The sequence below is a fragment of the Chionomys nivalis genome, chromosome 15, assembly GCF_950005125.1.
Source record: "Chionomys nivalis chromosome 15, mChiNiv1.1, whole genome shotgun sequence".
Classification (NCBI taxonomy): Eukaryota; Metazoa; Chordata; class Mammalia; order Rodentia; family Cricetidae; genus Chionomys; species Chionomys nivalis.
This window is the reverse complement of record NC_080100.1, coordinates 5372800-5386360: the sequence shown is the minus strand read 5'-3', so window position 1 is coordinate 5386360 and position 13561 is coordinate 5372800. Positions and strand designations below refer to the sequence as shown.

The window sequence follows — 13561 nt, the reverse complement described above, 5'->3', positions numbered from 1 at the left end:
TGGGGCAGACGACTGAACCCCGAGATTAAAGACAACGTGCTGCTGACTACTGAACCCAGAGATTAAAGACAACGTGCTGCTGACTACTGAACCCAGAGATTAAAGACGACAACGTGGTGCTGTCTACTGAACCCCGGAGCAAGAAGTACGAAAAGGAACGTGGTGCTGACCGCCGAACTCCATGATCCCGGAGAAGGGACAACACGAGAGAGACGGTGAATGCTGATCGCTGGATCCCAGAGGGAAAGCAGACAAATGACGGAGGAGAACGCGAGGCTGATCAGCGCTCCCCCAAAATCAAGGAAGAGGTGACCAGAACCCGCTAGAAAAAAAATCAGTGGATATGTGAGTAAAGTGCGCTTAGACAAAACGGGATTGTAATATCGGGAGTAAAGCTGGTAAATATAGAAATATGGGACAAGGAGAAAGCAATCAAATGGCCATGCAGTTAATTGAAGATATTTTAAAAGACAGAGGAGAGTACAGCAGCATCAGATACAGGAATTTTTAAATTGCTGCGATTGACAGTTGGCTAAAAGAGAGGTTGTGACGATAAATGTTAAGAGTTGATACGTATGCTAAAAAAGTAAACTCTAAATGATGTTCTGTACCAGCGGAAAAAAACATCTTCAACTCAGGTGATTCTACTCTCCTTTAAGATAGGAAAATATAGTCTTTGGGAACATAATTATTCATAAAACATTATGATACATCCGGACAAAAAATATGGCTAATACACAGGGTCTAAAAAGTATATTCCTCTCCACTAATCTCTTCTCTTTACAGAGGTCGGCAGTCAATGACGGGTTTAAAGCTTCTTCTCCCCAGATGCCTAAGACAGGGGCTTGCATAATTGATGCCTGGTCCAATAACGAAAAAATTTGGGTAAATAAAGAGGGCTTTACCCAAACCAGGCACGACTTATCTGTCCTGTTGCAGTAGCACAGGAATTATTAAAATTAATAAGAGAAAATGGATTGTGGGCCCATATTTCGATTTGGCACAGTAGCCATTAGCCCAGTCTGAGCTAGTCACATAGCTCTGCAGACAAGCTGTCTCTTCCTTAACAAAAGCCAGGATGTGGGCTGGAGAGATGGCTCAGTGGTTAAGAGCATTGCCTGCTCTTCCAAAGGTCCTGAGTTCAATTCCCAGCAACCACATGGTGGCTCACAGCCATCTGTAATGAGGTCTGGTGCCCTCTTCTGACCTGCAGACATACACAGAGACAGAATATTGTATACATAATAAATAAATAAATATTTAAAAAAAAAAAAGCCAGGATGTGGTGCTCCTAGTTTCTTTTGTTAAAATGTAGAGTACCTAAAAAGAGATGTTGACCAAAGCTGATGACTTAATGGTTTAAAGGTTTGGTGCTTCCCTTCCTTTGTAATTTGGAGGATGTCTTATAGAGATGCTAATTCATGGCCTACCTAACTGCTAGATGGGACATGACCTAAGCCTAGGCACCTGGTTGCCTAGGAGACAGCCTAATGTGTTTTCCCCACTCAGTTGAGGGATATATAAGATGTTCCAAAAATAAAAAATGATTCTGGCCTTTTCCAGTATGACCTTGTAAGCTGTGTCAGTTTTATTCCTCGCGACTCCGTTTCAGCCGGGTTAGGGAATCTATGTTGGACCCACATGGGCTCCGACAGGTATTTATAAATTAATGTGCACGATCATTTAATTAAATTAATGTGCACGATCATTCACTGAACTTTATTTCAGGAAATGTTGTCCTTCTTGGATGTGGCCATTGAGTTCTCTCCAGAAGAGAGGGAATGTCTGGAGCCTGCTCAGTGGAATCTGTACAGGGATGTGATGTTGGAGAATTACAGCAACCTTGAATTCCTGGGTGAGCATCTCATCTATAGTGACTTCTTATTTCACTTCAACATATAGCTTCCTCACTTTGTATGGTTTCTCATGGGAGCATTTCAACAGTTTCATATCCATTGTTTTTAAAATAATTATTAAGATCGCTACATTAAAAATCATTTTGGGGCTGGAGAGATTGCTCAGTTGTTAAGAGCACTGACTGTTCTTCTAGAGGACCATTAAGTAGAAGGAAACTGCTCTTTCCTTCCCGGCCACCCAGACCTGAATAAACAGAAACTATAATAATTACAGCACTGTTTGGCCTGTTAGCCCAGGCAAGAAATCCCACATCACCGGCACTCCTATGACAGCTCACAATTGTTTGTAAACCTAAGGTCTGACAACCTCATGTTATGTGATGTTTTAATTGTGTTGTGTCCTGACAAATAAAGCTTGATTAGAGTCAGGGGGTAGAACTAGCCACCAGCTGACCATAGAGATATGGAAGACAGTAGAGAGGGGAACAGGACATGGAAAGCTGGGCTGAGACAGGAGCTCTGCCCTTTGGATGCTGGAATGGAAGAGGTAGGGCGTCACTGTGCTTCTCTGATCTTTCAGTTCCTTAGCCAGTATCTGACTCTGTATTTCTCATTGATAAAGTTTACTAAGATAAACATATCACCCTCACATAGACATACATGAAGGCGAAACACCAGTGTATATGAAAAATTAAAATAAATTATGATTTAAAAAATAATCATTTTACTGTTTGCTTCATTCTTGTTTGATCTTTCTCTGTTAAATGTGCGTTTCCTTCACTCTAGTGGGACTTTTAGAAATTCAGTGGCCTGAGACATGGAGCTCACTCTGTAACTGAAGTGTTTACCATTCAGCTTTACTGTTTTCCCCCTTGAAGTAAAATTCATATTTTTTATCTTTTTTCTTTTCTGTTTTTTCCCCCCTTTGGTTTTTTGAGGCAGGGTTTCTCTCTGGTTTTAGAGCCTGTCCTGGATCTAAATCTTGTAGACCAGGCTGGCCTCAAACTCACAGAGATCCACCTGCCTCTGCCTCCCCAGTGCTGGCATTAAAGTCGTGAGCCTCCACCATCCGGCTCCATCATATGTTGTAGTGATCCTGTCTGAAAACACTTAAGGAACTGATTGTCTGCAATCATTTGTCACCTCATCTCTGTCCTTACAAGCCATGTACAGACAGGGACATGTCAATTCCGTGTGCAAGAACACATAAACAAACTTCTCTTTTTCTATGAACAGGTCTTGCTGTCCGTAAGCCACACTTGGTGACATTTCTGGAGCAAAGACCAGAGCCTTCAGATGGGGAGAGACAAGCAGCAGCCACCGTGCACCCAGGTGTGTAGGAATGAGGGGATGGGGCAGAGCTGAAGTCCAACTGTCTAACAGAAAGTGAGACTTTCCCGTGTGCCTTGAAACATGATACCATGGGAATCACTCTTTAGGTCTCTCCTTCAGGTCTTTGTTGTCAGAATACATGTCTCAGAGGTTTATGAGGGTTTAAGTCTCTTTGGATTTCCCCAATAACAAGCTGTGCTTCTGTTTACAGTGATCTCCAAGGTTTTCCTTTTTGTTGAGTCTCCATTGTAATGTAAGACTCATGGAAATAGAACTCAGTCCTGCTCCGACCGAGAGTCTTTTATTTACAGATGTTGAGAGCAGACTCATGACAGAAAGATCTCTACACCAAAGTGAACATACTGGGTTAATAAAGGCAACCCACAATTCCATCACAGAGAGGCAGGCAGGGACAGAGGCTCAATGGTGTCAGTTCTGTTGGTCAGAACAATTGGGAGTTGCAAGCATTGGATAAAACTCAGAGCAACCAAATGTAATTTGGATAGTCCACTTCCAACCGGTCTTAGGGAAGAGTCAAAGCATTCACACATTGTGTAAAGGGGATTTATTTGGCCATTAGGGCCACTAATTTAACATTGCCTATTTGCCTTTTTTTTAAAAACAACTTTACCACCAGTTGATTCAGCAGGTCCTGACCATTAGATGTAGAAAGAGTAGGACAGGTTGACGTGCAAGGCCTTGGACTGCTCATTCAGAGATGCCCATCGAATCAGTTATGGGGACAGTGTATGCTTCTTGTTCATGACAGTTAGTAGATTTAGGCCTATTAGTAAGTTGTAAGGCTGCATTTGTTTTTCTCTTTTAAGTTAATCTCTTTATCATGTACAAAGATGGTATTTGGATATATACCCAGTCACAACTTGTTAAAGAAGTCATAAACTTTTATATGTGAATCTGGTTTTTTCAGATACATCAGTACTAGTAATATATTTTATTTGAGATACATTCAGGGTATGCACTGTGGCTAGACCTAGAGGAAACATTGTGGCTAATATTACCATGAGTCCAATTGAACAAAAAGATCTTGTGGTCACTTCTTCTTTAGGTCTCCTGTTGATTCTCAGATGTCCTTAGTGTATATTTTCATTAGCTTCTGTGTTTTTAATGGGATCATGACTGATGAATTTAGGCAAAGTTTTTCATCAGCAACTCGATGGATCAGGTCTTTGCGGCCAGCTGCTCCCCAATAACCACAGAGAGACTTTATAGTAATTGTAAATGCTCAACTGACAGCTCATGCTTATGAGAAAGTAGGTCTTACATTTTAAATTAACCCGTGTATCTTATTTACACTCTGCCACGTGGCAGGACCTTTTCTTCATATAGCATGTTTATTGCTGGCTTCTCAGAATCCTGGTCCCTGCTCTGACTCTTGCTTTCTAATGCCAGGATTTGGTCAGCCCCCAAAATCCTGCCTAGCTATAGACCAATCAGCTTTTTATTAACAATAAAGCAACACATCTTCACAGTGTACCGAAAGATTATTCCACAGCATTTTCCACATTTGTCTAATATATAACAAAAGTATACATATAAAAATAGCCTCTCATGTTCTTGGAAATAAAAACATAACCTCTCTCCCAAAAGAACAAACTTCTGTTTTCATATTAAAGTCAAGACATGTTAAAGTCTATAGGTTGCTTTAATCCAGCAGTTTTCTCAATCCAGTGCGTCTCAGCAGCTCTTATTCCTTCATTAGCAGTCAGAAAATCTACAGGCAACACAGTAAAACATGGATTCCAGACACTCTGTGTATTTTACTTCTTTGTGTGTCTTTTTTCTTTTATATTTATTCCCTTTTTAAGGACTTTTGCTTTATTTTAAAAGTATGCATATATTTATTGTAACTGTCTCTACCATTTTTTTCTTTCATGAAACTTTGTACATTTTCAAACACAGTGTACCCATTTACAGATTTTTTTTCTATCTAAATCTATCTTTCCTGAGCATCTGTAACCTTTTCTGTCCACATGAGCAAAATCCTAAACCTGCCACCCACTGAAGTGGTGGAGCTCAAGTCGGTGGTTCAAATCTGTAGGCAGCCACCAGGGGATGCATCTCTGTACTGCAGGCCGCATGAGAGACACAATACCAGGAAGATGCATTTGTCTTCACCTGTGGTTTTGAGTGGTGAAGGACATTTAAAAGAAATCCCACACTACCTCAAAATTGAGAATAATAGAGGATTGTTTATTTAGGGGTAGACTCACACGTCACTATCCTCTACTGGAACGGAGAACAGTAACCAAATCCCGCAGCCAGAAAAGAGGCCAGACACATGCTTTACATTGTCATAAATAGTATAAGAGGCCACGCCCAAGTGGGCGGATAACTTAAAAGCTACTAGCTTTAAAAATTCTTATAGCACCTCCCCTTTTTGTTTAAATGTTCTAAACCTAATACAAAACTATATACAATAAGAACAAATTTATCAAGCAAGAAACATGTGATGAATGTTTCAATAATTATCCTATCCTAATGAGTTTAAGTCTTGTACAATAAATAACTTGGCTAAGTCATGAGAGAAAAGTAACTACACCTATGTAGTCTTCAACCCCATCAAAGACCCAAGAAGGGAAATAATATTACTTGAGTAGGCAGGAAGTGCAATCAAGCAACTTCCAAAATGTGCAACAAATGACAGAGAGAACTGGCTACCTGGGCAATCACCCAAAATCTTATTTTTGATGTTGGAGCAACCAACTTTGGCTAAGGTCTAAATTAACTGAAAATACCATTTTCAGAGTTTAAAATTTTTTCAAAACCGTCTTACCCTGTCTTGGCAAGATTTGACAGTCTTTTTTCTTGTATCCTGCTTGTTCTGTCAGGACATCATGCATTTTGTCAGTGCTCAATGCATGGGCAGTTCCTTGCCAAAAGGCCAGTTTTGCCAAGAAGAAAACAATCTCCAAGTGGAGTGTCTTCAATGCTCAACATTCTCTCTGGAATAGATCAGTGCTGCCAGGAGCAATCCTGTCTCACTTCAACAGAACCCTAAGTTATTTAAATGCCATATTCTATAGCTCTTTGAAGTAGTTGAAGATTACCTATCTATGCAGAATACAATCTCTATGTATCTAAAGAATCTGATTAGTCTAATTATAAGTATGACAAACATAGATGACGTTGATCTATAATTCTTAATACCTATGTAGCTTAAAGACTAAGACTTCATATTAGGATATTATACAATAAACAACTGTGCAACAAATGAGTGACCTCAAAATGCAAACAATGTTTAAGTATCTTGATCAGAGGTAGAAATGTACATTGCAATATGATAAATATATCCTAAAATTATACCAATATACAAAAATGTTTTAAGCAGAGGTAAAGCATGCATGCATACAGTATGACAAAATAACTGCCTAGATATACAAATATAGATGAAAATAGGAACATATTCAATATAACTTGTTTGTATCAATAGACAAGGATCTATACCAATGTAAATTGCCTATAAATAATAGTTCACAAGTATTTGAGCTATTTCACTCTATTACTCATTATTAGTGCAAGTAAGCTCACACTGATCTATTATCCCTTCCAATTTATCCCTCCTTTATTTTCAAAGAGATCCCTTAGCCTATAAACTTTCCCCCTCAACCCCCAACCCTATACCAATTATAATCAACTCCTAAGTCATGTCCCTAACCCTGAGAGCAAACTTTGTTGGGGGAGGGGAAGTCGTCTTCTAGAATTACTTCCAGCTGTCATGGGGTCCATGTTCTTCCTATGGGATCCTGTGAAGGTAAAATGGTGGTTAAGTTCCAAGATTACTGTCTGGTATAATTGCATATAGTCTCTGAGTATTTGGTAGGGTTTTTCTGGGGTTCCTATTTGGAGTTCTGGCCAGAACATTTTTTTAAAAAGTACACCATTTCACTAACCAAGTTGGAACCATCTTGAGCAGCTGGTACCCCAAACAGATCTTATAGTAGCACTATCAGCATCATGATGTCATATCAACCAGGTGGAGTTGTTGTGGGGCCCCATGTTCTTCCTGGAAACTTCAAAGATTACTGTAGGAAAATTCATTGTTCATTGTGGAAAACTTAAATATTACTTATATAGACATATGCAGACATATATATTCAATGAAAAGTACGATAGAGACAAAAATAGGTTTGAAGAAAACTAAATTTTTTTCTAATTTTTTTTTCTTTCTGTCCCATATCATGGCTCCTGTCATAAGACAGAAACTCTGAATTTTTATTTTAACAACATGTTAAGATTTAGAGAAGGACAGCACCAGTGTCCAACTCCAAAGCCAGCTTTGAATTTTTAAGTGAATCATGATTATTATCTTAGTTTATGTTTTGAGATTCTTACCCTCAGATGACATGACCTCATAAGTCATAATTCTCTCTGCTTGATGAGCCTATCTGGAGAATTATTTTTTCCTCTTTAGGCATCTAGATGTTCAGGGTCTCTTTACCTTTTAAAGGTGAGTATTTTTCTGCAAAGACAAGAACAGAACCCTGCCCCAAACCTCATGAGGTTTCCTTACCACCTGTATGGCTGTCACCATTGTGGATGAGCTGTCTTTTCTCTTTTTTAAGAGGTTGTTCCTTTTCAAAGTGAATCTTTATTAATTTCGATGGTATCCATAGTTTTTCTTCTCCTGTGGAAACAAGAGCGAAACCCCTTCCCCAACGTAGCACATCCCCTGGTTTCCCACATCCCCTGGTTTCCATTGTGAAGTCAACACATCCTTAATATACACCATCTGATTTAATTCAGAAGACTTTTCTATTATCCAATGTCTCTCTGCTACTGTTGTCCCTTTCTCATTAGCGTTAAGAAAATTTAAGTTTAGTAAAGCATTATACAATCTATTTCTGGGGCTATTTATTATCCCTTTCTGTTTGTTTAACATATCCTTTATATTTCGATTTGATCTTTCTATAACTGCCTGACCTGTAGGATTGTGTGATATACATATAATATACTTAATATTATGATGAGCAAAAAACTGTTTCGTTTTCTTAGAGACATATGCTGGACCATCATCTGTCTTTATTTGTGTAGGTATACCCATGATGGCCATAACTTCTAATAAATATGTAATTACTGAATTAGCCTTTTCTGAGCTTAAAGCAGTTGCCCATTGAAAACCTGAATATGTCACGTCCAAGAGGGTGGGTAACTTGAAGGCTACTGGTGGTAGGAACACGGCAGGGTGGGCCAAGTTTGATTGCCATTTGTAGGTGGAGATTTCTGTTCCAAGAGATACTCCAGAATAACCAAACCAGGGGCTTTTTATTGGTTGTAAATAGTCAGTAGCTTGGGTTCATTTTTAAGTAGCTCTTACTCTTTAAATAAAACCATTGTTCTTATCTACCTTCTGTCACCTGGCAGTTCCTTCTTTTAACACAGTATGTTCATCTTTTTTCTGTGTCTGCTGACTGTGGAGGCCCATATTGCGCGCTTTTATCCACCTTGCCTGAAGGTCATAGAGTTTTGACTTGTTGAGCGTTATTGAGAACAGGTGTGGCTACACATCCTGACCTAGGGTGTGGTCACTTGGTGTTTTTGATATTAAGGTTGTCCATACAGGTAGACATACTCCAACCTGACCAATGTTCAGGATATTGAAGCATACGTCTGTTCCTTCTTTTGAAATAAGAGGTCTGTCCTTGTGAGTAACTGTCTTCTGGATACTTGATCTTGGGTGGGTTTACTGCCTAAAGAACAGAATGCTTAAGTCTTGATGTCTCAAAGTAATGAAATAAAAACTATTCTATTTGCTCTGTGTATCATATTAAAACAGTCTCTTTTCCTCTCTCCCTGTGGTGTTGGGGAATAAAAGTGTATGGAAAATAAACACAGGCTGATTTCAGAATTTACTGGAACTCTCCCCCTGGCTACTAGCCTATTTTTTCTGTTTTATTATTTTCATTCATGTCTTCATTCTCTTCACTTGTTTTCCAGTTCCTGTGCCCATACCCTGGTAGGTGGCATACTACTTGAAGCTGGTTTCTGACAGCTGGCCACTCCCCTCACTATTCCCTTCTTCCCAGTATTTTCTCTGCCCAAAAAATCTTGCCTAACCATCAGTCAACCTGCTTTTATTAACAATGGGAGTACTACATATTCATATTGTACAAAACAGTGTTTCACAGCTGATGAGCTGGTTCAGATGTCTCTGGCGGGTAACTCGATGGCTGCTCTGGGTGAGCTTTCACAGTCCACTTCACCTCCTCCTCAGGCTGTGTTGCTTTTGTTACCTGATGTGGTGGGTCCTCATGAAACTTAGTTAAACTTAGCTTAACTTTGAAGATATGGACAGAGGACTGGATAATGGAATTTAGGAATTTTTCTCTCTCTCCATGACAGTGTTTGAGGCCAGCCTGGTCTCGATAATTCGTTCAAGTTCATCAAGGTCTACACCGAAAAAACCTTGGCTTCAGGGAAAAAACAAAAAAACAAAACAAAACAAAAATGAAAGAAGTAATTTTGCCATCTCTTTGATAAATATATTGGCTATGCGAAATTTGTATGATATGCCGAAGAACCTAAAATATTTTTTTTGTTTTTTGTTTTTTCATGGTTCGACATGTTTCAAGCACGTATTTTTCTGTCATTCAAATAAAACGTAAAATAGTGTCCTGAATTTGAACTATAAATTTCATCTTTATGTAGGCTGTCTACTTGTGTAGCATATCTTTTGTACCCCCAAAATAAAGCTTTATGTGTAGGATAAAACATTCGTATTAGACGATGTCTCTAATTACAAAGTCAAAATGACCTTTGTTTTTCCCAGACTCACCTGCTTTCTAATTTCCTGGGTGTCCTGTGATATAAAATCTCTATTCATTTAATGGGTTTATTTCTCCTAGTAAAATGCCCTTGCAGCTTACTTAGCTACTTAACTTTGAATTATATGCCATTATGTCTATGTTCTATTTGGATGTTCTCTTATTTTACTAGTAGTATAGGTTATTTCTACCTACAATATTTTATCATTTATTCTTATTTATATTGTATATGTTTTAAAATGACTGTAGTTTTTCACTGATGCTTCAATATGTACAAAAAAGTTGTTTTTTTTTAAAAAAAGATAAGCATTGTAAGTATGAAGAATATTTCCTAACTTTTGTTCATATCTCAACTTTTGATGAATAGGAACAAAGCCCAATGATCACAGCAGTTACAACAAGGCCATTGATTGTAACTCACTACAGATTCAATGTCAAAGAATTCATACAAAGGAGAAACCCTACAAGTGTGAAGAATGTGGTAAGGGCCTTAGTTCTTATAAAGCACTTTCCATACACCAGAGACTTCACACTGAACAAAAACCCTACATGTGTAAAGAATGTCACAAGGCCTTCAATACTCGCTCATCCCTTTTTATACACCAGAAAAGTCATACTAATGAGAAATCCTACAAGTGTGAAGACTGTGGCAGATCATTTTATTATTCTTCAATACTGAAGCAACATCAAAGGATTCACTTGAGAGATAGCCAACACAAGTGCAAAGAATGTGGCAAGTGTTTTTTCTCATTGTCATGCCTTAGACAACATCAAGCAAGATATACTAGAAAGAAATCGTACAAGTGTGAAGAGTGTGGCAAATGTTTTTACTTCCTTTTATCCCTTCGGCGGCATCAAGCAATTCATTCTGAAGACAATCTCTATAAGTGTGCAGAGTGTGGCAAAACTCTTTCCAGTTTTAAATTACTACAAAAACATCAGACAGTTCATACTGGAAAGAAATTATACAAGTGTGAGAAGTGTGCCAAATGTTTTTACTCCCGTTCATCCCTTCGGCGACATAAAGCAATTCATTCTGGAGATTATCCCTATAAGTGTGCAGAGTGTGGCAAAATGTTCTCCAGTTTTACATACTTTCAAGATCATCAGACAATTCATACTGGAAAGAAATCATACGAGTGTGAAGAGTGTGGCAAATGCTTTTATTTATCCTCATCCCTTTGGCGACATAAAGCAATTCATTCTGAAGACAATCCCTGTAAGTGTGCGGAGTGTGGCAAAACGTTCTCCAGTTTTACATACTTTCAAGATCATCAGACAATTCATACTGGAAAGAAATCATACATATGTGAAGAGTGTGGCAGATGTTTCCACTTATCTTCATCCCTTCGGCGACATAAAGCAATTCATTCTGAAGACAATTCCTATAAGTGTGCAGAGTGTGGCAAAACGTTCTCCAGTTTTACATACTTTCAAGATCATCAGACAATTCATACTGGAAAGAAACCATACATGTGTGAAGAGTGTGGCAGATGTTTCCACTTATCTTCATCCCTTCGGCGACATCAGACAATTCACTGTGAAGACAATCCCTACAAGTGTGAGAACTGTGGCAGAAGGTTTAAGTCTTCTTTATTCCTTAAACAACATCAAACCATCTATTCAGCAGACAATTCTTCTGCCCCTGTACATTGTAGCAAATGGTTTTCCTATTCTGGGGATCTTCAGGATCACCAAACAGTTCATACTGGAGAGAAACCCTTCAAGTGTGAAGAATGTCACAAGGCCTTTCAATGTCCCTTATCCCTTAGTAGACACAAGGGAATTCATACTGGAGAGAATCCCTACAAGTGTGAAGAATGTCACCAAGCCTTTCTTTGTCCCTCATCCCTTAGTAGACACAAGAGAGTTCACACTGGAGAGAAACCCTACAAGTGTGAAGAATGTCACCAAGCCTTTCTTTGTCCCTCATCCCTTAGTAGACACAAGAGAGTTCACACTGGAGAGAAACCCTACAAGTGTGAAGAGTGTGACAAGGCCTTTCGTTATGACTCATCCCTTAAGACACACAGGAGAGTTCATACTGGAGAGAAACCCTTCAAGTGTGAAGAGTGTCACAGAGCCTTTAAATGTCCCTCAGCTTTTAGGACACACAAGAGAGTTCACACTGGAGAGAAACCCTATAAGTGTGAAGACTGTGGCAGGTGCTTTTCCTCATCTTCAAACCTTAGACGACATAAAAGAAAAATTCATTCTGAAGAGACCCCATAAAATTGTGGGGAATGTTGTAATTTAATATCCTTATTCAACGTGATATATTTAACACCAGAGAGAAATCCAACGAATGTCTTTAAAAGTTTTCTTCCTCAAACTTTAAAACACATCATATGATTCATTCTGACTGCACATGTCATGTGGGATTCCCCTCTGTAAGCTGTGAATATGTTTTATTACCATTGGTTAATAAAGAAGCTGCATCAGCCAATAGCTTTGCAGAGTAAAGTCACGCAGGAAATCCAAACAGAGATATAGAGAAAGTAGGAAGAGTCAGAGAGATGCCATGTAGTTGTCAAAGGAGACAGATGCTAGAACCTACTGCTAAGCCACAGCCTCAAGGAGATACTCAGATTAATAGAAATGGGTTAACTTAAGATGTAAGAGTTACTTAATAAGAAGCTTGAGCTAATTGGCAATGGAGTGTTTTAATTAATATGGCTTCTGTGTGTGATTATATGGGTCTGGGTGGCCAGGAATCATAAGAACAGTATCCAGTTACACACGATTGTGTGAAGTATTGTAAAATCATTCCCAAGAAGTCAGCTAACCCAACCTAGGAACTTCTACTTCTATCTCTACCTCACTGTGATGGGGTTCAGAGCTAGCTTGCAGTAAAACCTTGCTTTTTGCAGTCTGTATTTCTCTGATTTCTGGTGGTTTCTCTGGGGGTCATGATCTCTGGGGGGCACAACAGTATGCACACCATTTGCTCAGGAAAATGTTTTTCCAGATGCCTTGGTGATCCTTTCCCACATGTGTGGAGACCCGAAGGAGCCAAAGGTCAGAGAGTTTGGGTCTTGTTTCTAGGTCATTCTACATTATTGTGTTGCTACCTCAAACAAAGGTCCCACCTAGTTGTAAATCATTGAGTTCTGCTCTCTCAAGGCTATTGTCAACAGGTCTGGCTAATTGCCAGACCTTGTGCTCCTGGAACAGTGAAGTAGTTTGTTCCTAAGGTACCACTAAGTTCCATTCTCTTTACAGAAATAACATGCGATTCTACCCAGGTAGTGGTTTGATCTTGTGTGTGAGCCTGATGAATGTAGCCCCTGACTTTCAATTACTATGTTCATTTCCTTATATCATGTTAATGCAGACTTTTGTCTTACTCCTGCCTTTGGGGGCCAGGGGTATATTAAGCAGTTGTAAGTTAAACACAGGCAAATTTTCAGTACTCAGTGAAAAATTCCCTCCCGATACTATACTACGTTTCTGCGTTTTATTATTTTCATTCACATCTTCATATTCTTTACTGTATTTCTAAATTCCCATGCCTCCTACCCTGGACAAAGGTATTTTTCTCAAGGCTGGCCCCCGACACAGATAATATCTTATTGAATTTTTTGCTTCTGT

At 39.0% G+C, this 13561-nt stretch overlaps 2 protein-coding genes across 2 annotated transcripts in view; both read left to right on the top strand.

The window, feature by feature from the left end:
- The window catches only part of LOC130887590 (zinc finger protein 58-like), a 46469-nt gene that overhangs the window by 18527 nt on the left and 14381 nt on the right, over positions 1-13561 (top strand). The window lies entirely within an intron of this gene.
- On the top strand, positions 250-12416 carry LOC130887589 (zinc finger protein 844-like). The gene is given in 5 exon segments (XM_057790105.1): positions 250-345; positions 1729-1855; positions 3093-3188; positions 10338-10804; positions 10806-12416. Coding segments are annotated over 4 exon segments (2109 nt in total). The 5' UTR covers positions 250-345; positions 1729-1731; the 3' UTR covers positions 12228-12416.